This window comes from Anopheles nili, chromosome 3, assembly GCF_943737925.1.
Source record: "Anopheles nili chromosome 3, idAnoNiliSN_F5_01, whole genome shotgun sequence".
Lineage (NCBI taxonomy): Eukaryota > Metazoa > Arthropoda > Insecta > Diptera > Culicidae > Anopheles > Anopheles nili.
Genome location: NC_071292.1, coordinates 6,043,724 through 6,068,793, shown reverse-complemented (window position 1 = coordinate 6,068,793; position 25,070 = coordinate 6,043,724). Strand labels below are relative to the sequence as shown.

Below are 25,070 nucleotides of genomic sequence, written 5' to 3'. Positions count from 1 at the left end.
TAGCGAGTGGATGCACCGACGTAAAAGCCAACCTGAACGAGCTCCAAAGTGCAACGATTTGTGAATGCACTGACGTCAGCTTCGGAGCACATGTTTTAGAAAACTGCCACATAATCAAATCATTTGTGTATGTGTTCAAGCATGGGTTTTTTTTTATTAAAAAAAGCTAGTACGTTACCCGAAACGTCGGCTTTTTTCTCGTATTATTTGTCTTGAACAGATTCTTATTGAGACAAATGCGCTAGTACGATAACGGTTCCACCATGTCTATTATGCAACGGTTTGAAGATTCCTCGCGCAATGAGCGTGCTCGGACAATTGCGCTACGAGCCGTACAATGGATGGGTAGCTTTATTATATTAATCAACGGCTTGAAAAAGCTGACAAAAATGATAATACCCGTATGAGATGCGTTAAAATTGACCGCTCGATCATCTGGTGAGGGCGTGACGGTTGAACAGCTCAGAGAATCAGCTGTTCCAGCACCATCACATCATCTCGATCACACCACCATGCCGAAAAATGGAAAGCCTAGACGTATTTGTTGATGTTATATTTTTGTTTTCTTCTTCAGTACCCACCCAGCTACGAGGCTCTCTTACTCCCGCACAATCGTCCGACGAAACACTCGGCGTGGTAATTAACAACCGAGACACGCTGTACCTTTTTGCCCGATGCGTCCGCGCCAACGGACTTGACCTTAGCAACGGCAGCAACGCATCTGCGGGCAAAGGCACGGCGTCTATCAAAGCTTTTAGCTTTGTTGTGGTTTACTGGTTCTGGCTTGATGGGTTATCAGCTGGAAATGGGTCTTTTTTCATAGCCCCATTTCAAAGGCCCCGTAGTATGACAGCAATGCAATTTTCGACCATCAGATAACTGTCGTTCGTGTGGATCGTCAACCTGCCTGTTGCTTCAAGGGCAGCAAGCCAACACGCGTCTTCACTGATACTGCGGATGTTATCTAGAGCGCGCAAGTCAAGTGACCGGAAGCTGGGGGTATTTTTGGGAAGGCTTGCGTGCGTTACTGGATACAGCAACTGCTATTTTATTACGGCATGTAAAACGACAAATTTTATATACGAACAAGACGACCAACGTGACGATTGATCCTAACGATCTTAAGATCATTAGATAAGACATGATCATTTATGTACCGGCAGTACAATTACGAGTTATCATTACACTTGGGTTAAATATGTGAGACGTCTCGAAAGTTCACATGTACTAACGAAACTATTCAAACGCACCACTGTTTCATTATGCATCTAAAAATGATAGACGAATAAAACAATACAATGCTGTTACCCGATCGAACAAACGGTGAAAGTTTTCGAGTGCACTTGCAGCACACTCTGAGCACATTTCTACTGCACACTTAAATGCAATTGCAGTTTTGTTTGAACTTCACTAGCCATCTTCTGGCAGCACTGCTCCAAATCAAAACATGGGATCGGATTGAAACGTCAAATGTACTCGAAGGGGAAAACAGGCCAACAAAACAACAAACCTTTGCAGAACAATTCTTACTCATTGTTTTTCGTTCTTGGAGTGACTCCCTTTTGTTTGGAGGCCGAATCACACCTGTGTCTTTAAATTGCAGCTGGACTTTAGACCCAGCTAGTGAAATACTTTCGATGAAATCTGGTGTGTTGGGGCTGTGAACTACGATGGTTGATTCGGTAGGTACCTTAAGCAAATGCTACAAACTTTGGCCTTGCCATCGCCTATCTGATGATCTGGTGTTAATTCGTTTCGATTTCCCTAGCATGATCCCGAGTCGGCAGAATCCTGCAGCTTAACGGAAGACGACGTAGAACCCAAGCTAAAGTACGTACGTTTGTCGAATGACATAAAAAATATTCTCAGCGAGGAAGCGATCAGCTGCATTGCGGTGCATCCTAGGGTAAGTTCAGTACCGATAAGCTCCGTGCAAGGTATCCTATTTCATTCTACTCCCTATTGCAGTTCCTCTGCCTAGGCACACACTGGGGTCGGATACACATGCTCGATCACCAGGGCAATTGCGTGCAAACGGTTATAAATGCGAAAGAAAATGCGCACATTCTCTCGGTTAACAAAATATCTGTAGATAGCAGAGGGGAACAGATCGCAACCTGTTCCGACGACGGCAAGGTGATAATTAGTGGACTCTATACGGACGAGAACAATCAGACGCTCAGCACGGGAAAGATAATTAAAGCTGTTGAGCTGGATCCAAATTACCACCGTTCGGGCTCGGGACGAAGATTCATAATAGGTACGCCAGGATCGATATTGCTCAAACGGTACCAATCTATATTGACGAACGATTTGCCCTTGCAGGAGATAATAAATTGGTGCTCTACGAAAAGACCTTTCTGAAAGGATTAAAATCGACCATCCTTAGCGATTCCGAGGGCCAGGTTACTGCCATCAAGTGGAACGGACAGTTCGTAGCCTGGGCAAGCTCGCTTGGAATTCACGTGTACGATCTGCATGAAAAGTGCTCACTAGGATTTATTCAATGGGAAGAACCGAAAGAGTAAGTGAACCTGCGTGATGTTTCTGCGCGTTATTTGCTTAATGGTAGCAGTGTTATTGACTTTTTCAGGGGAAAGCTTAGCGACTACCGTTGCAATTTAAACTGGGCCAACTCTACGACCTTGCTCATCGGTTGGGTAGACACCGTACGAATATGTGTGATACGAAAGCGAAACGCTATCGAAGTGTCCACAAGAAATCTTCCTGTTCACATAGTCGATCCAAGTAAGACACAAGCTTTATGGTTTACCAGCTTTCCTTATGAGATTAAACACATTCGTTCCCTTCTTTTCGTTCAGTGTCTACATTCCAGACTGACTTCTACATCTGCGGTTTAGCACCACTCGAGACGAACCAGCTGATTGTGCTCGGATACTCGAAAGAACGTGACTCCGAGACGAACAAAGCCCTGCGACCAATCCTGTGCGTGTTGCAGTACAATGCTAGTGATTACATCGAGATATGCACCGACAGTTTATCGATGCGAGGGTAAGCAGTTACATGACTATAATGCCACGTGCCTATCAAATATGTAATTTTTAACGACATTCTGATGCAGCTACGAGGAGTACAAGTGCGATGATTATCATCTGGATTGTCTAATTGACGAAAATCAGTATTTTATCGTTTCACCAAAGGACGTGGTGGTTGCTAATCTCTACGAAACGGACGATCGCGTGCAGTGGCTCATTGAGCATGGGTAAGCAAACAATTTCTTTCCTGAGTGCATTACTTCTCGGTTCATTTTTGGTACAAATAATTTATTTCTTACGGTTTAAGTCAGTTGGTTGCTTCTTGCGTTCCGATAGCTCCCAAAATTGTTTGTGTTTGCTGGGAGCTGGACAAATTATACCATCAGCTGCCCCTGGACGAATAACGTTTATCTTTCATCAACAAAAAAATTGGGTCTGTTCCACAGGGATACGTTTCGTGGAGTTTCCCACCTCTACTGGTATGTTCGGTGTGTTGCCCACCCATCACATGTTGAAAGTTACTTATCTTACTTGTGGTGCGTGTGTAAGGATGCTTTGCGGGAGTTTCGATCCGCTTATACTGTATGTTTGCAGCACGAACTCGGTGGCTGTGTCCAATCGTAAAAGTACTCCTTCGGGAGGCTTACTCCAGGGGTTAGATCGTCTTCGTGGGTGCAAATTTCCCCCCGATAGATGTCTCTCATATGTCGGGCGGTTCGCTTGTGAAGTAGCAGATGGTAATTCTTACAAGCACGAGCTTTCCAAGCCGTGTCAAATCGAACGTCGTGCCTTCGGTGGATATTGCGGAATGGCGCTAACCACGTTCCAACTGCAATGTCTTCGCTTTTGTACAAAGCCAGCTGGTCCGCGTAGGTAGCGATGAACGACACCAGACCCTTGGAAAGCACATAACCTCCTCCTAGGGCGTACGGTCCGTACCGGTCGCACAGCATGTAGTCGTTTTCCTGCCATGCACCCTGCTTCTGAATGGTTGCAGCTCCGCGGAAATAACCCCAGTATAGCTCAGTCGGAGTTGGGCGAGATTTAACAGCATGATTCACTCGGTGCTGCTTCTCGTAGTAGCTCAGCAGATCCTCGGCTAGCAGGTCCAACTTCACATACGTGTCGTCGTCCAGTTTTGCGAGGTATTTAAAATCATACTTGGCGTCGATTTTCTGCATACTCTGCACCACCTTACTCGTCAAGTTCGCGTACGAGTCCTGCAGGCTTTCTAACTCCAGGATATCACCGAAAACGCGCTGCTCCTCGTAGATAGCCCGTCGTATGTTCTTCGGTTGCCCATGTACCCCGATCGCGAATAATGTTTTGATTTTGAAATTTATAACCTTTATGTTTTTGATCGGCTTTTCGAGCCAGACGCGATAGTTCGTTAGAAGCAGACGTTGCGTTTCGACCGTGTCTGGCTGGATATGACCCCGTGCATTGAACGGTGGAATGTGTATCATGTCTTCCTGGTAGCTTTCGTTGATCATGCGAGGCCGTAGGTTAAGGTACGTTTCGCGGATAGTAGTGCGTCGTTCAAAATTTTCCGGGGCAGTCACGATCAGTAGTATCAGAAAGAAGGAGTTTTCCGGATCGTAAGTGCGACCCGTGGCGCACGTGGGTTTAGTGTTTGCAAACAGTGCTGTTACCAGAACCCCGCAGAGAAAGGCACAAAGAACCAGCACGGGACCGATACAGGTCCGTTTATGTAGATGGTACCGTGTGAGAGCCATGGTACGACGAATTGACATCCGTGTCCACGACCCACCCGGTGCGAGGTGTCTAGCCAGCCCTCACTGGATTTTAAACGAATTGACTTTTGGTAAGCGGAATTGCCGTACACTTTTTACCATTGCCCTGCACTGCTAGTTGGGGGGATACTTTGGTTTTTGTGATTTTTGTGGTGCGGTTGATTGAACTTTTGTTGTTATGAGATCTGACAGACGATAGAATTATTTTGACGGCAATTTATGTTGTCTGTCAAACAGCCCAGTGGAGTGTGCCAGCTGATTTCTACGAAACAGGTGAAAAGTGAAATATTTCAACTCCGTTCGCCACGATGGTTTGATGAAATATTTCACCTACGAGTTTCAAATAATGAAAAATGGTGGATTGGACACGTGGAGAGCAAATACACACCACGTGTTATGAGAATGCAGCGTGAAAGTGTAAAATAAAGAAAAGCGAGAAAATACGACCAACATGCTGATTTTACATTGATAATTTTCTTTTATCAATTTTGTTCTTGCAGAAAATTCGAACAAGCGATGGAGGTGATAGCCCAACACGGTGGAAAATACTCACTAATAACAGTTGCACGGCTGTATCTAGATCATTTGCTCTCAATGCAGCAGTTTGACGAAGCGGCACGGTTATGCCAGCGCGTGTTCGGCACTGACAGACAACTCTGGGAAGAGGAAGTTTACAAATTCGTAAAGGTGAAGCAACTCCGATCAGTAAGCAGCTATATACCGATTTCGGATTCATGTAAATTAAACCCACACGTGTACGAGATGGTTCTGTACGAGTATCTACAGCTCGATCCGAACGGGTTTTTGCGATTGGTAAAAGAGTGGCCACCACGCCTCTACAACACCAAGGCCGTAATCAATGCTGTCAACGACCATTTCAACAAGAAAGATGCCAACATTCTGTTGGAGGCACTAGCGATATTGTACACACACGAGAAGGAATTTGACCGCGCCCTAACGATGTATTTAAAGTAAGTGTTTCGGGTGAAGATGTCCCTAGCCTATAAGTGACATTAAAACACCATTTCTTTAGATTGCAGCACAAAGACGTGTTCGAACTGATCACAACCTACAGCCTGTATGCCATGGTGAAGGATTGCATTGTACAGTTGATCGAGCTAGATAGTGATCGCGCGATTACCATGCTACTGAAGGATAAAATCCCCGCCGAAGATGTGGTTCGGGAATTGGAACAGTGCGAACACTACCTCTATCGCTATCTAGATGCGTATGATAAGGTGCATAGCAGCGAGAAGTTTCACTGGCGGCTCGTGAATTTGTATGCACGTTACGAACCGGAAAAGCTGCTCTCTTTTCTTAAGCGCTCGAACAGCTATCCCATTCAGGAGGCGTACGATATTTGCAAGCAGCTGCAGTTCTTTCCGGAGATGGTCTATTTGCTCGACAAGATGGGTAGTACGCGGGAGGCGCTCGCCATCATAATGCACAATCTACGGAACGTGCAGATGGCAATCGATTTCTGCAAGGAACACGACGATATGGACCTTTGGAACGATCTGATTAATGAATCCGTCGACAAACCGCAGGTGATGACGAAGCTGCTGGACAGCATTGCGGGGTTCATAAACCCGGAGCTGCTCGTAGACAAAATTAAGCCCGGCCAAGAGATCGAGGGTCTAAAGAAATCGGTCATTAAAATGCTTTGCGGGTACAGCCTGCAAGTGTCGATACAGGAGGGATGCAATCAGATACTAGGTGCCGATTACTTTGCCATGCACGAGCGCCTAGTGCGAGTGCAGCAAGGCGCGTTGAACGTCTCAACGGACCATATATGTGGTGTATGTCGACGAGATATCATCGTGAAGGGTAGGTATTCGATTCAATTCTTTCGATTCGATGGAGACGGAGGTTTATACAAATTTTGTTTTCTTCCCACAGACAACATGAAAACGGACATTGTAATGTTTAACTGCCGACACTACTTTCACGAGCCGTGTCTGCTAGACAAGTACAATCTGGACATTTGCATAGTTTGTAACTCGAAAAAATGTGGAACCACGGGAACTTTCTAGGACTTTTAGCTGGGCAACGCAGCGGAGGCTGTTACATAAGCATTCACTTCATATTTGTACTCGAATTGTATATTCAATTACGCTGATTTTCACTTGCTGACACCTTTTTTTGTGAATTTTATTGTGTTTTGAACCAAAAAGGGAAAGTTATTCTAGCCATGATGATTTGTATAGGACAATTACAGTTTTATTATAATATAAATTAAAAGCAGCATATTGGTTTGAGCGGTTTGGTGAAGCATAGAAAAAGGTGTAAAATGCAGTAATATCTTTCAAAAGCACCATAAAGACGAAAACATAATGCTTAGGCAAGGAATTATCCTTTTTTGTGTGAATTTGTGCAGAAAGAAATTGGATGTCCTGTGGCTTGCCTGTAACATGTGCTTCAACTCCGATCACCGTACAAGGCAACAGTATACTGCAGAACTAATCCTTGGCAACAGTGACTAAAAACATCAGGAGCAAAGCGAAGGGATGGAATGTTTTGGTTTCTATTTGTTTCTAACCAAACGTTCGCTATCACCACTGTCGTAACCATCGCCTCTCGTCTTATCTACAGCACCCTAAAGATTTATTGACAATTCCTCTCTAATTGCAACATTCCTCCGATTCCTCTTATAGTCACAGTCTACTGTAACTGCGGGATCCTCTAATTTTGAGCCTATCATTTGCAGAGCGGCAGATACAGCAACTGCAAAATTGGTGTGCGTAAGGCACACTCGAAGAAAAGAGGCTCGATCAAGCGGTTCGTGGGCTCATTGGACACCAGGAGACCGAGAAGTGTGATAACGAACTAGAATACTCTCTCACAAGGTGATAAGCGGAATACTAACACCAGAGTGAGTTTTAAAAACGTTTATGAGCTATCAGGCACATACAAAATTACATAACAAAGATAAATATTAGATAATTTTGGTTTCTTCTTATTTTTACTACTAGGTTTTGAAATGAAAGTAGTATAAGCAACAATTCCGGATGGTACGCACGATCGTCGATCCGCGATCGTACTCACGATCGTATACCACTCTCCGAGAAAACAAGAGCAGTCTCTCACGCGAGAAATGGGTTCGATCGTGAGTGGAGTCGTCTGGCACCGGGGGACCATTCGATCGCTAGCTGTTCGTTGGTGTTAACACAATTGTGGCTGCTCTGGTACTCCAACGACACGTATCTGTCCTGCGTAACGTTTTGACCGTAAAGGGTGACGTTTTAAGCTTCTCCACGCCGGTAGCTCACTTTCTCCTGTTTAATCGGATTGCAGCATCGATTGGAGAGGTTTTGTGGTTGTGCTTCAAAACAACATTTAGGTAAGAAAGGAAGGATAACGATGGCCGTGAAATTGGTGTACTGTCTGAGGGACAGTAAATACGGCTAGCTAGCTTGAGGTGTGAAAAAACATGCATTTTGGAGGTAACTTCCAAACAAGTGTAGGTTCTCTTCAGACTGCTAGACTCGCAAGACTCTTGAACCCCCGTGAGGTAACCTTTGGCTCGATTGTTTTGTTTATGCTGATCCTCTGCCACGAGCTCGTGTCGTTTGGTGGAAAAAACACAACAGCATTTTGTTCTATTGGTATTTTTAGATGCACTACCGTGGTATGGCGGCGTCTTAAAGACACTCGAAAAGCATGTAACGCTTTGTCGTACGTCGTCGTCGTTTCTTCAATTTCAGCTTTCTACTTCGACAAACGGAGTGCTCTTGACCGATGCGCCGATAATAGCGTGTAAACGCGAAACACTCGAGCCTCGAAACGTCCACGGAAGCGCCGGCTAAACCCGCCTGCATCGTCACCGTGCGTAAATGGTGCGATTTGACATTGATCGCCCGCGTTGACCCCTGCCGAAAAGCGTTAGAATCGGGCCTCTTTCTTACTCCAATCGAGCGATAGCGAGGGAAAACAAAACGTTTCGGTGTAAGCGAGCATGCCACTGCCAGCCTCCTAGCCATACCGGTGTGACGACGAGAGCACTCTTTATTATCACTTTCGGAGTCGCACTGATAAAAGTCTATCATCGTTCGAGCCTCCGCCTAATCGCAACCTGGGGAAGGGTGTCAAAATTAGCAGCCCCAGAAACGGACGTTACATGCTGATTGAAGACACCGAATGAAAAGCTAATGAAAGTGTAATATTTTTGCTTTACCTCTCTGTGTAGCTTTCGTCTGTGAATTTTTTTTGTAGCCAGGATTCTCAGCACCCCGTCATAATGGCCAATCGTACGTAAAATGTGTAAACTACTGTCATGATGTCTAACAGTGATCAATTTTGGATCCTCTATGTGCAAATACGTTTCTTATCAGCTTGGTTTTGTATGCCACCCAAATGTTTTGAATCGAATTCGATGCCTGTTCTTGCCGTCGCTGCTAAAAGAGAGCATGATTTGAATTTTGCATGGAAATGTCAGTAAATTACATTCAACACCAACTCCCCAGCGCATGACTTGTGTAAATTAGCTCTTCTTTTTCCAGCACTTAAATTTTCTCGAATCTGCCTGTCCGTTGCGCTTTTACCTTCGCTCTCTCGTGTATATATATAAAACTACCCTCATGAACTTGTTCTATCTCCAAGATGTGCTAGCGATAGTGATCTAGTGACGCGCATGTGTTTTATCAACGCGATCACAATTTACGGCTGAGTATTAATGATTACTTTCGTTTTCTCAACCACGTGGCGAACAGCGTCGGTACAAATCATGACCCAGCAAGGACCAGCCTTCGACTCCAACTGCATGACCCTGACGCGGTTTGTGCTGCAGGAACAGAAAAAATATAAGCATGCAACTGGCGATCTGTCTCAGCTGCTCAACTGCATCCAGACGGCAATCAAGGCCATTAGTTCCGCCGTCCGGAAGGCAGGCATCGCAAAATTGTACGTAAATGGTCCTGGTCCACGTGGTGATTCTCGTAGGATTCATGTTTTCATTTCCATGACTTATTGCGTTACGTTTTTGGCACATTTTAGGCAAGGCATCTCCGGTGACACTAACGTTCAGGGCGAGCAGGTGAAAAAGCTGGATGTCCTATCGAATGAAATCTTTATCAACATGCTGAAATCGTCGTATGCCACCTGCCTGCTCGTGTCGGAGGAGAACGACAACGTGATAGAGATCGAAACAGACAAGCGTGGCAAGTACGTCGTCTCGTTTGACCCGCTCGATGGATCTTCCAACATTGACTGTCTCGTTTCGATCGGTTCCATCTTTGCCATTACCAAGTGAGTCTGGTTTCGAGTTCAAGCGTTCGCAATTATTAAATACGCTTCCTTGTTTCCTTTTGCAAAACAGGCAAGTGAAGGAAAATACGGACCCTTCCGTGGAGGATGCTCTACAGCCGGGCAATAAGATTGTTGCCGCTGGGTACGCGCTGTACGGTTCCGCCACGATGATTGTGCTTAGTCTGGGTAACGGTGTGCATGGGTTTATGTACGATCCGTCGATCGGTGAGTTTGTGTTGACCGACTACAACATGCGCATTCCGGAGCGGGGCAACATTTACTCCATCAATGAGGGTTACGCGTCCACCTGGGACTCATCAGTGCTTAACTACGTCCAGGACAAGAAGGATCCGGCTAAGGGAAAGCCGTACGGAGCCCGCTACGTAGGCAGCATGGTCGCAGACGTGCACCGAACAATCAAATACGGTGGTATTTTCATCTATCCGGCTACGGCCGCGGCGAAGAATGGCAAATTGCGCCTGTTGTACGAGTGCAATCCAATGGCGTACCTAGTGACGCAGGCAGGAGGAAAGGCGTACGCCGGTAAGGGCAAGGAGATACTGGACGTTGTGCCCACATCCATCCATCAGCGGTCACCAATCTATCTCGGGTCTAAACTAGACGTCGAGGAAGCCCTTAGTTACATCAAGTAGATCGGCATCTTAACCGGTTTCCCTACCATCGTCTTATTGCTTTCATTTTTGTAAAAAAAAATAATCCGCAGCCGGTAGCTCGCGGATGCAGTTCAACCTGCGAAGGATTTTCTCGATGTAATGGAAAGAACTAGCAAGCGATTGATAGTTCATGGTCGCATGTTTAATTACACTCTCCTTTATCGTCGATTCATGTACATGAAATGATGCAAGCTTAAGATTCCGATATGGAAAGATCCAAGATTTCACCATCCACCGAATTATTAGTAGGCGTTTGCCTTATGTTTCGGTACAAAATTGAATCCTTCCGGAACGGGACCGAGAAGCATTTCGCTGAAAGAAAAAAAAACAGATGATTTGCAAGATAGTAAAAGCGTTCGCCATAGGCCATTTCCACTATTACCTTAGTTTTACCCAATCGTTGCAGTTTGGGGAAGCCATCAGCGTTTCCAGATCATCCCGGCCACGGTATGCTTCAGGTCGCTCATTGATACGTTGCGGTGGCCTTTCCAACAAACCGTACGGTACGTACCGATACAAGAACGATTGCCATTCGAGCAGGAAGCGACGCGTCGTTTCTACACCCTTGGTGTCACTTCCCCAATGCTCCAGCCCGTAGTTGACGAATCGCTTCAGCATATCGAACCGTTGACCACTCGAAGGATCGAGCGTTTTCCGCTCCTTAATCTCTTCGAACACCCAGGGTTTAATGAGCGCACCGCGACCCACCATAACTCCGGCTATGTTGGGACACTTCTCTCGGATGGTTTCGTAGTCGTTGTAGCAAAAGATGTCCCCATTACCGAATACGGGAACGCTTTGGGCCTGAACCGCACACTGCTGTAGATATTCCCAATCGGCTCGCTTGGTGTAGCGCTGCTCCTTGGTGCGACCGTGGATCGTGATCAAGCTCGCGCCCCAATCCTCGAACTTCGGCACCATCTCTTGCGCGATCAGCTTGTTATTGTGAATGCCGATGCGTGTCTTTACGGTGAACTCCTTCCCGTAATCGGCCAAAACGCGTGCACAACTCTGCACCATCACCTGGAGCACGTTTTGGCGCCGCAAAAGCGCACTACCTCCGCCCTGGTTGAAGATAAGATCGATCGGACAACCCGTATTTAGATCGATGAAATCCACGTCCGCTTTTTCGGCGATGATTTGCGCCGCGTATGTGACTAGCTTCGAATTGTGCCCGCACAGTTGCACCCCAAACAGATCCTCGCTCGAATGGCGTTTCGTGAGTGCCCACTCTTGGATGGCGCCGTTTATGATCGGAATGGCACAGGCCATCTCGCCGCACGTTACATCGACGCCAAACTCTTTGCAGACCCGGCGGAATGGTAGGTTTCCCACCGTAGTCAGCGGGCTAAGGTAAAGCTTGTCCCGGAAGACGATACGCTTCCGCTCGGGGTTTCGTAGTTTTATCACGTCCTCATCCGTGACCGTTCCGGCCGGTTTACTTTCCTCCTGTGGAACGGTGGCCTTTTCACCTTCAGCAACCGGTTCATCTGTGGGTTTTGTCTTTTCGCCTTTTTCCGCTTGCTGAAGTTTTTCAAATTTATTGACGATTTTAGTGGATTTGTTAAAATTATACTTTCTCTTTCGGAGAATGTGTTGAAGATCTGCGGGGAAAAATTGCAAAAAAAAAGTTCGCTGTAGCGGATGATAGCAATCGGATTGGATGGGTTTGACACCTACCGGTATTAAGCCAGGTGGATACGAGCATATTAGATTCAGGTTTGTAGTCCTTCGGGTAAATATTCCTATTATCTTCGTCCAAATGAGTCCCCGCGAACCGACATGTTACACCAAAGTTACAGTAGCCCTTGATCGAATAGATGTAGCAACTACCATCGATGTCCTTCGGTTTCAGTTGCAGAAACTTGTCGAGGTCATGTGAGAAGCGGCAATTTGCGTTCGAGCATTTTTTCCCTGCATCCCCCAAGTTACCATCCAGCAAGGACTTGCAGAGTCTCAGTGCGTCGTCCTCTTTGAACGGAAGGGCGCGCGATTTGTTCTGCCCACGGTTCTTCTTTTTCTTCTCTCGCGGCTCCTGAACGTCGCTCTCGATACGGCCCTTCTTTTCCGGGGGTTCGTTCAAGTCCTTCTCCGCCGGAATGCCATTTCCATTGGCTTGCTCATCTGGCTGGGATGGTTTGTCTACATCCACCGTCGGTTTTTCCACAACGCGTGGTATAAGGTACCTATTGGTGGGTGTAACAAAGGAAACACAACGAACAATCGTAATATCTGCTGTAAGGAGCTTGTTTATAACTTACTCTGCTTTTATATGACATATCCCATCGTCCATTGCGTGCCAACTTTTACCAATATTCGAAGAAACTTTCGCGATTTGCCGGTACTGCTGGAAGGATACGTTTTGTTTTGATGTTTCGTTTCGCGTTGACGTTTAGAAGCACGTGCTACCTTCAAATGCAGCACAGTCCTATGCAGCAATGCCTCATGGGATAAATCCTATATACTCAGAGTTTAAACTAATTGCTTAGACATTGAGTCGTCGTACTGTTTTAGATTTACTTTTCCTTCAATTCAATCATGATTTAAATAAAAACTCCATAATTCCTGCAACAAAAGCATTGCTCAATGTGGCCATTGAAAACATTTGGAGTGCCTGCTTCATATATAACAAAAGCAAGTTTTTTTGTAATTGTTCCTAGCACACAAAAGCTAAATGAGTAAGCTTTGTAGTGAGAATTTATTACACTTAAAAATGTTGTGTGAGGAATGGAAAAATAATTGCCAGCTAGTAAATTAGCATCAGCAAGTTTAACAAGCTCGTCGACCAACGACAATTTCTATCATCCAACGTCAACTGTCACTTTCGACACACGTCCCCCGAAAAGCTACGATTTCGATCTTGAAAGTCATTTCAATCAAACCCTATCAAAAAATCGGGCGGCTTCATCCAATTGCAAACAATTGCACGTCTGCGTTTTGCTATAGCCTCTTCGGCCTATCTCTCCCCCTATTGCTCTGATAAGCCGGTAAAACACTTGTTATCTAAATTGCTTCGCGAGCCAGTTCTAGTCTGCTGGTTGGTTGCATTTTAAGACGCGCGCATTCTCATCTAGTCATTGTTTGAGCGGTTGCGGATTCGTTCCTAGGAGTTTGCTTTCCTGCCGGCGGTGTCGTCGAGTGTTGTTGGCTAAAAGTATCTTTGCTGCGTTGGTTTATGTACAAATCGACCGCCTGCTTGGTTGTGAATAGTATCAGAGCATTGTCACGGACGAGATTACAAGCAGCTGCCAAAAACGGTAAGTACTCGGTCCTACAACTCCCCGAGACTAAGAGAGATTTCGACTGGGCTTTTCTTGTCTTGTGTACACGTAAGAATCTAGGGTAACTGGGTATGTAGGTCGCATTTCACATATGGTTCGTTGTCGGTTGCTCCCTGACTGGGCCGATCGATGAAAACCTATCGATGCCTACTACAGCTGTTTCATTGTTTTTGCTACCTTGTGAAAGACAAAACACAAAATTGAACTGAAATTTGGTTTAGGTTTATTTTCCAGCGTTCAACGTCGAACAAAGTACGGTCGCCTTGCCATGCCTGAAGCAGCAACAGCAGCCTCGTCCGAAACCGGCAGGTTCATGTACCCGGAGGCGCGTCGCGATGAATCGGTGGTGGACGAGTTCCATTCCGTAAAGATTGCCGACCCGTATCGTTGGTTGGAGGATCCAGATGCGGAGGAAACGCAGGCCTACGTGGAAAAGCAGAACGAAATCTCGAAACCGTTTCTCGACACGTGCCCCGAATGGAAGAAGCTGAACGAAAAGTTGCGAAAGCGATGGAATTATCCCAAGTATTCGTGTCCGTTCAAGCACGGAAACAAGTATTTCTTCTTCATGAACACCGGCTTGCAAAATCAGGAGTAAGTTACCCTAACTGAATGATCGTGGATGCAAGTTATTAATGACAACCGGTTGTTAAATGTGTTTCCCTCCCCCCGAATCAAGCGTGTTTTATGTCCAGGACAAGCTCGACGGCGAACCGAGGGTCTTTCTCGATCCCAACACACTCTCCACCGATGGAACGATCGCGCTCGTTGGGTCTCGATTTTCCGACGACGGGCAACTGTACGCGTACGGATTGAGCCAAAGCGGTTCCGATTGGACCAAGTTAAAGATCCGAAACGTTGAAACGGGAGTGGACTTTCCCGAAACGATCGAGCACACCAAGTTTGTGACGGCCTCGTGGACGAAGGACAACAAGGGATTCTTCTATGCGCGCTACCCGGTCGTCGATGGGAAAGCGGACGGTTCGGAGACGGCGGCAAACGAGAATCAAAAGTTGTATTACCATCGTGTTGGCGAGTCACAGGATAAGGATGTACTGATTGCGGAGTTTCCGGAGGAACCATCTTGGCGATTGTGAGCTTTTCAAACTACGGCCCTGTGACTATGTGTGACGTTTATTAATTAATCGATCTCACTCGATCATTACAGAATGCCGGAGGTTTCCGATTGTGGCAAATACCTGATGCTGTTCATAATGAAGGGCTGTAAGGACATGCTACTGTATTTTAGCAATCTTGAAAAGGCGGGCAAACTCGAATCAAAGCTGGATTTTGTTAAAGTAGTCACTGAATTTGATAGCGATTACGATGTAAGTACTTTGTGATGAATAGGGATGGAAGGAAAACGGATCGCTAACGCATCAATTTGGCTTTTCTATTGTCCACAGTACGTTACCAACGAAGGTAGCATATTTTCCTTCCGCACGAACAAGGGTGCACCGAATTATCGGATCGTTAACATCGACTTCGACCAGCCCGAGATGGAGCACTGGAAAACGTTGGTTCCGGAGCATCCCAAGAATGTGCTCGATTGGACCACCTGCGTGAACAAGGATCGTATCGTCCTTGGGTACATCGACGACGTGAAATCGCTGCTGGTGGTACACAGTCTGGCTGATGGTAGCTTTGTGTCGAAATTTCCACTCGAAATCGGTACGGTGGCCGGATTCAGTGGCAAGAAGAAGTACTCGGAAATCTTCTACCATTTCGTGTCGTTCCTGACACCGGGCATTATCTATCATTACGATTTTGAGGGCAAACAGGAGGACGGATCAGCGATGCAACCAACCATCTTCCGTGAGGTGAAGATTGAGGACTTTGACAACAGCCGGTATGCGGTGGAGCAAATCTTTTACCACAGCAAAGACGGAGAGAAAGTCCCGATGTTCATCGTCCAGCGGAAGCAGGAAAAGAAGGAACACAAACCGTGCCTGCTGTATGGCTACGGTGGATTCAACATTTGTGTCCAACCGTCTTTCAGCATCACGGGGCTGGTCTTTATCGATTCGTTCGATGGAATTCTGGCGTACCCCAACATTCGTGGTGGAGGGTAAGATGGCTTTGTTAAAGGGCGGCAACGAGGCGATTGATAATCGAACAAAAATGTCCTGTTTTTCTTCCTGAAGCGAGTACGGTGAGCGGTGGCACAATGCGGGCCGGTTGCTGAAAAAGCAGAACGTTTTTGATGACTTCCAGCATGCCGCACAATACCTGGTGGAGCATGAATACACCACCCACGATAAGATTGTTATCCAGGGCGGATCGAATGGTGGCCTGCTGGTTGGAGCTTGCATAAACCAACGTCCGGATCTATTCGGTGCAGCCATCGCGCAAGTCGGGTGAGTATGATGAGAGAGCGGAGGAATTTTTCGTCAGTTATTCAAACGTTTTATTGTTTTTTTTTGTCTCTTACACTATATTGTACCACCTCATAGTGTGATGGATATGCTTCGCTTCCATAAGTTCACAATTGGCCGGGCCTGGGTGTCGGACTACGGTGATCTGAACGAACAGCAACACTTTGAGAATCTGCTGCGCTATTCACCTTTGCACAACGTGCGCATGCCTACCTCGGAAAAAGACCAGTACCCGGCCACGCTAGTGCTAACGGCTGATCACGACGATCGGGTCAGCCCGCTGCATTCACTCAAGTTCGTTGCTGCACTCCACCACGCCATCAAGGATTGTGAGCACCAGAAAAAGCCACTGTTGCTGCGCGTGTACAGCAAAGCCGGTCATGGCATGGGAAAACCGACGGCCAAGAAAATCGAGGAAGCGACCGATATTCTCACATTCATGTACAAGACTCTCGGGCTCAAGCTTTCGTTCTAGAGAGACTGAATGAGACGGTTTTTGGACTAACGCTGAGAAAACGTAGTATGGATTTGGTTTGCAAAAAGTATCCGCGAAAAATGCATTTCGTTGAGCAAACGTGTCGGATGGCGAGGCCGCATTATTGTACACTTTTAGTTGCACTTTTTATGCATGCGTCGTCCTTCCAGTCGCCGCTGTGCGTGTGTAAGCTTTGAATTGAAACATTTATATTTTTGATTTGTGGAAAAAAAAAAACAAAAGCAAATAAAATATTGTTCAACATGAGCTGAAATAATTACTTATTTGAAAAAACGTTAAGACGTGTCACGTTGGAGCTCAATTTTCTGCGCTATTAGCGTTCTCTATACGTCACATTTAATACAGCGCCATCTATGAGCCAGATTGTGTTATACGGACACTTTCGTAGTAGCACAGTTAGAACAGTTCCAGCGCGGCAAAATGCTACCTCCAGCTGGTATGTTCTCCTGTTACTTTTGCGTCAAATTTGGCTCCGTTTGGCCGTGCTAGCGATTTTCGTTCTCGTGAGCTTTTCGGCGTTATTGACGCTGTTCGCTTTTAATGAACATGCTCTTTGTTAATATCTTTAATTCTCAATATTGTTCTTCCTGAATATCTGTATTCGTAATGTATACATAAATTGTTTGAATAATTTGCAATTATTTTGTAAATTGTAGATAAACTTTTTATTCAATAAACATAATGGCACGTGCATGATCAGTTTAGTAACAGGCGCTTTTGATAAAAGCAAAGTAAACCTATCTGTAAAGAAATAAACGCTGGATAAAGAAGAACTTGGTTCCGATAGGTCATCATGGTTTTCTATTTGTATCGTATTTTTTTGGTATCATATTTAGAAGCTTTCTCATGGAAAGTATTCCGCCAAATACTATCAATAACTTCCCGCCACGTGGCACAAGGCAATGCATAACTAGCTATCGATAAACAACGATCGAGAAATGCGTGTTTTAAGGCATCTTATCTACGGCGCTATAACTACAGATGAGTCTGCAATGAAATAAAATAGAAAATGTACAATAAATTGAAAACGTGCAGAAAGTATGACACTAGTTACAGCTACACTACCGAATCGTGAAAGGGTTAGCGGAAGTTTGCACTAAAATTAATTCACTACAGAAAATAATGGTCAAAAACCCAAAATGAGGATGATACACATAACCCAGACAGATCGCGAGAGTGCATACGATCGCATTTTAGTGTTTTGATTCATCGAGGAATGCTTTATTATACGCCTGTTGTCGTTTAATATTCGATTGTGGCATTCAAGTCATATAGTGTGTTGGCATTGATTACCAGTGCTGTGGCCTTTTATTTTATTGTTTGTCTCACGCGTCTGCCTGCCCTAGCTATGCCACGTTTGTTCGACCAGCAACGACACTTGCAACATGTTTAAACAGTTTAATATATGCGGCATCAGTAAGGATGCGTGTGGCTGCTATACTACGCAACAGATGAAAATGAGTGATTATACGATTGATTGGTCGCCTACATCAGGCTCCATCTTAAAGGATGCCGCAGTGGTGCTACTGCTTCTGCTGCTCCTGTGAGATCTATCGTTTCGGAGGGTATTATTGGCAGAGTACGGCGTTTTGCTTTGGAAATCGAACCAAACCTTCGTCCTTCGACCTCGACTCCTGCCATGGCATATTTTGGTCATTTGTTGCCTATTGTTGAACGCTGCCGAGGTGGACAAACTATTGCAGTTTTCTCTATGGGTAAGTAGTTTTGTTTGCAATAGTAGCGGACACTTTATTGCTCGCGATACATCATGTAAGAGTACCTGTCTCGTACGTTTCTGAGTTTCTGAGTGCATTCTGCTAGTTTTGATACCATTTCCTTTATACATGCTTCTGTGGTTATCGATTTCCTTTCACTAATAATCCTCTTGCATCATGAGCCGGAATTGCTTCACTGTGAATATAGTTTGATTAATTCGTTTGCCTTGATTTTACACTATCTATCTACGGCGGACGCATTTCCCACCTGTGCCGTGAGGAATGAGCGCCTTTGTAGCTTTCGGTTTAATGTCACGGATATGCTGTCCGTATACGGAAGTAGAGTATCATTTGTTCCATACGTAAACTTTAACATCCACCTTCCAATCAAGCGTTGATATTTTTAATACATCAATCCATACTCGACAGCTGCAGGAATTTCATAAATCGAAACAATCTAATGAACCTAACCAAACTGGAGCCGCCATTTAATTCTCATGGCTGCTCAGTGTCGAACGTACTGTTGTTGAACTAAAATTCATGCGTTGAAGTGCAAATGTACAATGCTCAACTAATCTCACTCCCTTTCGGTATGTAATGTCATTTTTTCTCGTCTTTGCCGCTGTCTAGATACGTTTTCTATGCGCTTGTGGGCGTGCATCATCTTTCACTTATGTTTCATTCGATAATTACGTTTATTCCTTTTTGTCTTATTTTGGTTGCGTAGCTATTGGATAACATTTATATATATATATATGGTTCAAACAGTTAACCTAGCGGGCTTAATGAGATGGATTTGCTCTGTAATAACATCCTTACGACTGTGGACCTATTATGGTAATTTTACAATATGTATGATATATATGTACACACTTCTCCGGTTTATCAATGCATTACAGGGAATGTGTGCAGTAGCTTACATGCTTGCATGATCTCCGTCCTAAATTGTATTGACATCCTTTTTACTATGTGCTTACTATACATGTTGCTTAATTTTTAACAATATTATTGTTTCGAGATTCGGTTTCACATTATTCTTCTATCAACGTACTACTTCGAATTACACCAACGATATAACGCCATTTCTGGTTCATTGATTTTTCATTCTGCCGCCGTCTTCCTTCTTCCCGTACTTGCGAAAGCTATTCTAATAACGCCAACGGTTGCAATGTGTATTGTTTTAATTATGTACTATTATAATGTTACGATGATAGAACAGAGTTGAAACATAAATGGGTGAAAATTTTGAGTAAATTGCAATAAATGGTGAATGGGTTTGCAATTTTTTCAATTAACACTTTCTGTATTTAGACTGCTATAAATGCTGCTTTTTTGTTCACAGAAATGTTACATTCGCAAGATCACGTTGAATCTTTGATACTTTGTGTGCATTGTTTGTGTTTTTACTGGACTCTCTTCAGCGTTGTTCACCTCTCGCTGCGATTCTAGGCCTGTCCATTGGAATATTCGATGACTATTTTCGTCCCATGATGCTCGCCTTTGCATTAAGGATGTGACACACACTTTTTGCTCAATTCTCGATCTCCAAACTAATCAGCCTTGAACAGGGATTAACGAGTTTTTCGAGCGCTACGATGTTTAATGATAAATGCGTTCTGTATATGCAACTATAGAGAGCTGCTTGTGGTAATGGAGATTAATACAAGTTTTTGATACACTTTCATACGCCATGTTTCCTTACGATTTGTTTTTTTTTTCAGCGCGTTCCACACCTTGATAAACGTTCTTGCGCTGGAGCAAAAATAAATGGAAGCACTAGAGATTGGTGTAGAACGAACAAGGATATACGATTCAACTATGAAATCTCTGATATAACAGTCGGTATGATGATGTATAGGATAGTTACGAGGGTAATAGGAGCAAATGATTCGAACGAGAAGGACATTGTAATTGATAGGATAGCCGTAAGTTTCCTTTTTTAACTCTTGGTTAAGCTTTTGATTCACCTCGCTTTGTCTCTCTCTGTTTTTGTATTTATAATCTTGTGGCACACTGTTTGCGTTATGGCCATACTTTACTACTCCTTGTGTCAGCCTTCGGAATGTTGTAACTGATTAATGCTCGATTGCTATATATTTACAGTCCATGCATCGGTACTGGCGTCCTCTTTGCTGCCATAATGCTCGCGGCCTGATCGTATGCAAGTGATTCGGTCGAATAGCATGTCCCTTTTCTTCCTTTTATCCCACCCACTCTTTTCAACCCTTCCCAGCCTAATTGTAGTCGTAATCTACTTGATATCGCAAGTTCTCCTATAAGCAGGATGGAATGGTAAGATGGTTGTTAGCGATGACAATAGGCATTGCGCGCGTTTAAGATTTATTAGTGGCGTCATCCATTAAGCACAGGTGATACGACGAGATTGCATCCACAGTAATGGCACCGCATGTTAGTTGTCGAATGCAGAACAATGGATGATAGCGCGAAAAAAGAGAAGATAAAAAGAAATGCATCATTTACAGTGAGTTGGAACATACTACTGGTGGACATTTTTAGTGTGTTAGTTATCGGCTGTGAGGTTGGCAAGGAGCGTGTTGGGATAGTATGTAAAAATAAGTTATGCTTCCAAGCAAACATACGATACGAGATGTTGATAAAAATGTCTAGTAATTGCACAACAATTGTAACGTTTGTAAGTAAAGATATTGTAAAGTATGCTTTTGATTAGGTTCGAAAATTGTTTTAATCAAAACATTGTTAGGACTTAAAACAAAAAGTTTAAATGATAAATAAAATGACTTACATACATACTGCAGGACGATAGGATCTGTTGATTTTACCAGCGAACATCCTTTTTCCCGAGTTAAACCCCAATTGTTCTTGGTAACAAACGTGCGCCTTTCACTTTTAATTATTTGCTTCATTTATTTTAAATAATAATAATGCATAATATGTCTGTGCAATTAACAAAATTATAATCGTAATGTATATATATATTTATATCTCTGCTAATCTACTACCGTACAAGTAATAAATAAAAAATCCAAGTCGGAAAAAAAAAGCAAACTTATCGTACACCTTTGACTATTTCTATTAATTCATTTGACCTTACCCATTTGAATCCCTCGAGTACTTTCCCAATACATGTATACTGATAATAGTTGCATACAATTATATAAAAGTTTATACGAAACGCATAAACACTACTGCACACTTAAACTACTCGCTTGAATTGGATGCCATGAAATTTTGAATGTTGCCTGGAACTCACAAGTGCAACTTTCGCAGGAAGCCCGCTTCGGCCGGCGAGTATATTTGTATTTTATACAATTCTGATTTCATGTTGCTGTACCGACGGAGTAAAGAGTTTAACTGAGCAACCGTGCTAGGATCGCATCATATCCTTCCTTCCCCAAGTACATACCAACATCTTTACATACAAAACTCCCAACAAAAGGAAGTGCACATTTGGCGTTCCATTTTGCTTAGATAGAAATGCACACAAATGTTTCAACGATTTTGAGGAGCGTACGTACTGTCGCGATTTTTTTCCCGTGACATTTGTTGAAAAAAAATCTCTCTTTTCGCTTCTCTCGATAGGAAGATGAGGTTCGTTCGTTGGTTGCGTTAACTCGTAAATAAAACAACTTCAACAATTGCTTGATCATTATAACGCTGGTAAAACTCTTCTCGCACTACCTATTCCGAAGTTCTTTAAACATTTCCCAGTTGCAAAATGCACCTATATAATCCAGCTAATCAACCTACTTCCTGTCGGGGTTTAATATTCTGCGGTTCTTCTCTCCCGTTCTGTACCTGTCTGTTCGATTTGACGATGAATATAAACAATAAATACATAAACTAAATCACATTGTCAATAATTATCTACACAGCATCTATACACTGTCTTCGAACAATGGAGCCAAACATCCACCATTGCCAATTGGTGGCAACAACCTCCGCGGTTGCAAAGAGAAGTGGGATCTGTTACCACAGCATTAAAACACTTTTTGTTTCGCGAGAGCCCAATGGTAGAGTGAGCTTTTGGGCAAATCTAAATTAGAATGTGTCCGCTGCTGTGAACTTTGTTGTTTGTTTGAAACACCAAAACAAAAAAAAACTACTCTTCACGAGACCGACGACCCAAAGCATTGCGATCGGTTTCGGTCAGAGAACCATCACTGCTCCCATCGCTACCGTGACCGGAAGTGGAGCTGGTACTCATCCCATTCGCATCATCTTCAGCAGCTTTATCGCTTACACGGTGGTGATGAATGGTATGGTTGTGGTCAGAGGAGGCCATCGAAGATCGCAGCGAAGCGGAAGAAGCAGGAAGTAAATGTGAAGATGAAACGATGTCCCTTAACGCGGAATCATCCTCCCCTGCACCTGACGACGAGTTCAACGAAGTGATGCTTTCGTTAACCTTCGTCGACGTAATTCGACGTATCATCACGAGCGGGCTGCTATGACCACTGCTCATGCCTCCGCCGCCACTGCCGACGACACCACTTCCCATGCCGGAACTTCCGGTACCACCACCAGCACTGACCAAGCCGGCGCCACCGAGTAGGTGAACCGATTGGTCTATGCTCGAACAGCTGCTGTTCTTCACATAGATAACCTGCTTATGAAGCTGATGTTGCTGTTGCTGCTTCCGGTGGTTGTGCCCCGAAGCGGACGACACCGATGAGGTAGAGGAGGAGTGGTACTGGTTGTGGTGTTGTTGGTGATGATGATGGTGATGAAGCTGGTGCAACTTGGAAAAGCTTACCATTTCCGATGTGAGCGAGTTGAGTGCCTTTTCGACCGTCGGCTTGTGGCGATCCCGGTCCGACATGGGAGAGGAATGGCCTGAGAATGCTACGAAGGGGAAGAAGAGGAAAACAATCAAACATTAGCCAACAGGATTGCATGTCGTGTGCATGGACACTTACTTCCAATATCACCACTGGAGCTCGAATCAGTAAAGCTGGGTGTTCCTTCAGTCCACGTTGGAGTCGATCCTTCGACCGACGCTAGAGCCCCTCGAGAGCCGTAATTGCTATTGGATGATGATTCGACTGCTAAATGACTTTCTAATCTTATTTCTGATATACTGTAGTCGCAAGTCGATGTAGAGATTAACGGTCATGTTTTCCCCGGTGTCGAGTGTAACACAAAATATGACATGTACGGAAACGTAATCATGTTGTTGTGCGAAATGTAAAAGAAGTACAATAATGTTTTGACGGCACATGTTGATTCCGTAAAATACGTAAAAATGAGGAAACGTAACAACGGAAGGATGACAGCATTCGAAGGGATGTGGAAGCAAAGTACAACACCAACGAGAAGACGATATAGATAGAAAGAGAAAAAAAGAAAAGAAGAAAAAAACAAATCAGATGAGTCATTATTGTATGCAAGTAAAATAAAACAAATTTCCTGCAAACTAACATTATGTTATGGATGCGCACGGCGAAGAAAGATTTCGACCACGGACGAAAATAAATCAAACAATAAGGCAGCATTTCACAAAATGATTGAATTATTGCGCAGGGAGATGCATTCTGGGTTGCAGTAAATGCATAACAGTAAACGTAAATGGTTAGTTGAAACTAAAGTTAGTGGGACAACATTAAACGAATATGATTAAAAAGAATGTGATTAAAAAAGCTAACGAAACAAGGCTTTTATAAGAAAACAATGCAGCCAAGATGCAATAGTTTCATGCAATCAATAAGGAAATTTTAAGAAAGTTGCTTTCAAATATAACCGAGGAAAAACATTGCGTAATATGTTTCTTGATCGAAGAAAAACAATATAAAATAATTCATGCCGTGCATTAAACTTGGAGTCCTTGGAGTTCTGTCTGTAGAAAACTGTTATAGGTTTTGTAGGCGGAGATTTATATTTGTTCACGAAATAAGGCGAATGTTTAACAACAACAACAAAAATCGTCCTTTTACCCGAAAAAGGGGCCCACCGGAAAAAGACCAAACACAACTCACACACGTCGAGGAAAGGGGCGCGATTTTAACGAGAGGAAAACAAAAAAACAATAAACCCCTTTAGGCGACATACCTTATTGAGTCTTCTTTGTAGTTATCACTGCGGCAGGAAGTACTCCGTCGGTCAACGGAGCCCCCACCGCCGCCGCCACCACCATCGCCGTGGCCGCCTCCGCTGCCACTGGCGCCGGCACTTCCGATTCCGCTGCTGCTGCCCGTTTTTTCGTCCGACGAATGTCGATGGCTACTGCTACCGTGCTCGGAGATGTCGTCAAAAGCGGGAGGAGGAGTGGAAGAACAGGAAGGAGATGTGCCTAGCCAGATACGAGATACGAAGCGTCTAAGTTTGATTTTTGTTCTTGTTTTTGATTGATTTGATTTCTTCAGTGTCCTTGGACAGCTAAATTGTACACGAATCAAATAATAAAATCCAAACGCTACGAATGGGAAATCACAATCGCCTCCTCCTACAACGCATGACGCAGTCGCTCTAGCAGCATGAGACACATTAACACACTTTGCTCAAGCCACATGGTTACGTTGTTTGCAGTATTTTTGTGTGTAACAAAACGAAAATAAAA

The 25,070-nt window shown here is 44.2% G+C and overlaps 5 protein-coding genes across 5 annotated transcripts; 3 read left to right on the top strand and 2 right to left on the bottom strand.

The window, feature by feature from the left end:
- Window positions 1-1,670: 1,670 nt before the first annotated feature.
- LOC128722446 (vacuolar protein sorting-associated protein 41 homolog) lies at window positions 1,671-7,017 on the top strand. Its single transcript, XM_053816109.1, has 10 exons — window positions 1,671-1,682; window positions 1,769-1,906; window positions 1,969-2,260; window positions 2,326-2,524; window positions 2,594-2,748; window positions 2,823-3,012; window positions 3,083-3,223; window positions 5,251-5,721; window positions 5,784-6,577; window positions 6,650-7,017. Exons 1-10 carry the CDS (start codon window positions 1,671-1,673, stop codon window positions 6,781-6,783), a joined length of 2,526 nt encoding a protein of 841 aa, XP_053672084.1. The 3' UTR covers window positions 6,784-7,017.
- A 934-nt stretch (window positions 7,018-7,951) lies between these two features.
- Window positions 7,952-10,710, top strand: LOC128723354 (fructose-1,6-bisphosphatase 1). Its single transcript, XM_053817084.1, has 4 exons — window positions 7,952-8,090; window positions 9,460-9,649; window positions 9,743-9,994; window positions 10,065-10,710. The coding sequence occupies exons 2-4, from the start codon at window positions 9,474-9,476 to the stop codon at window positions 10,645-10,647; spliced, it is 1,011 nt and encodes a 336-aa protein (XP_053673059.1). The 5' UTR covers window positions 7,952-8,090; window positions 9,460-9,473; the 3' UTR covers window positions 10,648-10,710.
- A 183-nt stretch (window positions 10,711-10,893) lies between these two features.
- Window positions 10,894-12,961, bottom strand: LOC128726275 (tRNA-dihydrouridine(47) synthase [NAD(P)(+)]-like). The gene is made up of 4 exons (XM_053820072.1): window positions 12,930-12,961; window positions 12,349-12,854; window positions 11,051-12,272; window positions 10,894-10,980 (listed from the first exon to the last, which is right to left on the bottom strand). The coding sequence occupies exons 1-4, from the start codon at window positions 12,959-12,961 to the stop codon at window positions 10,911-10,913; spliced, it is 1,830 nt and encodes a 609-aa protein (XP_053676047.1). The 3' UTR covers window positions 10,894-10,910.
- Window positions 12,962-13,797: 836 nt separating this feature from the next.
- Window positions 13,798-17,053, top strand: LOC128725424 (prolyl endopeptidase). Its single transcript, XM_053819164.1, has 7 exons — window positions 13,798-13,925; window positions 14,171-14,543; window positions 14,629-15,042; window positions 15,118-15,277; window positions 15,356-16,017; window positions 16,094-16,306; window positions 16,403-17,053. Exons 1-7 carry the CDS (start codon window positions 13,844-13,846, stop codon window positions 16,797-16,799), a joined length of 2,301 nt encoding a protein of 766 aa, XP_053675139.1. The 5' UTR covers window positions 13,798-13,843; the 3' UTR covers window positions 16,800-17,053.
- A 5,563-nt stretch (window positions 17,054-22,616) lies between these two features.
- LOC128722444 (putative lysozyme-like protein) lies at window positions 22,617-25,022 on the bottom strand. The gene is made up of 4 exons (XM_053816106.1): window positions 25,007-25,022; window positions 24,563-24,803; window positions 23,434-23,594; window positions 22,617-23,359 (listed from the first exon to the last, which is right to left on the bottom strand). The coding sequence occupies exons 1-4, from the start codon at window positions 25,020-25,022 to the stop codon at window positions 22,617-22,619; spliced, it is 1,161 nt and encodes a 386-aa protein (XP_053672081.1).
- Between the last annotated feature and the right edge of the window lie 48 nt (window positions 25,023-25,070).

What these genes read in the sequence shown, in the direction of transcription:
- LOC128726275 (XM_053820072.1), bottom strand. Translation starts at nt 12,961, where the DNA reads ATGGACGATGGGATATGTCATATAAAAGCAGA. An exon ending in ATCCACCTGGCTTAATACCG is followed by an intron (nt 12,273 to 12,348) that starts GTAGGTGTCAAA and finishes TTTTCCCCGCAG; the next exon opens with ATCTTCAACACATTCTCCGA. An exon ending in AACGATTGGGTAAAACTAAG is followed by an intron (nt 10,981 to 11,050) that starts GTAATAGTGGAA and finishes TTTTTCTTTCAG; the next exon opens with CGAAATGCTTCTCGGTCCCG.
- LOC128725424 (XM_053819164.1), top strand. Translation starts at nt 13,844, where the DNA reads ATGTACAAATCGACCGCCTGCTTGGTTGTGAATAGTATCAGAGCATTG. An exon ending in ACCGGCTTGCAAAATCAGGA is followed by an intron (nt 14,544 to 14,628) that starts GTAAGTTACCCT and finishes CCCCGAATCAAG; the next exon opens with CGTGTTTTATGTCCAGGACA. An exon ending in GCAGCCATCGCGCAAGTCGG is followed by an intron (nt 16,307 to 16,402) that starts GTGAGTATGATG and finishes ACCACCTCATAG; the next exon opens with TGTGATGGATATGCTTCGCT.
- LOC128722444 (XM_053816106.1), bottom strand. An exon ending in TACAAAGAAGACTCAATAAG is followed by an intron (nt 23,595 to 24,562) that starts GTATGTCGCCTA and finishes TTGCGACTACAG; the next exon opens with TATATCAGAAATAAGATTAG. An exon ending in CTCCAGTGGTGATATTGGAA is followed by an intron (nt 23,360 to 23,433) that starts GTAAGTGTCCAT and finishes TCCCCTTCGTAG; the next exon opens with CATTCTCAGGCCATTCCTCT.
- LOC128723354 (XM_053817084.1), top strand. Translation starts at nt 9,474, where the DNA reads ATGACCCAGCAAGGACCAGCCTTCGACTCCAACTGCATGACCCTGACG. An exon ending in AAGGCAGGCATCGCAAAATT is followed by an intron (nt 9,650 to 9,742) that starts GTACGTAAATGG and finishes GGCACATTTTAG; the next exon opens with GCAAGGCATCTCCGGTGACA. An exon ending in TCCATCTTTGCCATTACCAA is followed by an intron (nt 9,995 to 10,064) that starts GTGAGTCTGGTT and finishes TTTGCAAAACAG; the next exon opens with GCAAGTGAAGGAAAATACGG.
- LOC128722446 (XM_053816109.1), top strand. An exon ending in GCATTGCGGTGCATCCTAGG is followed by an intron (nt 1,907 to 1,968) that starts GTAAGTTCAGTA and finishes TCCCTATTGCAG; the next exon opens with TTCCTCTGCCTAGGCACACA. An exon ending in GCCCTAACGATGTATTTAAA is followed by an intron (nt 5,722 to 5,783) that starts GTAAGTGTTTCG and finishes CCATTTCTTTAG; the next exon opens with ATTGCAGCACAAAGACGTGT.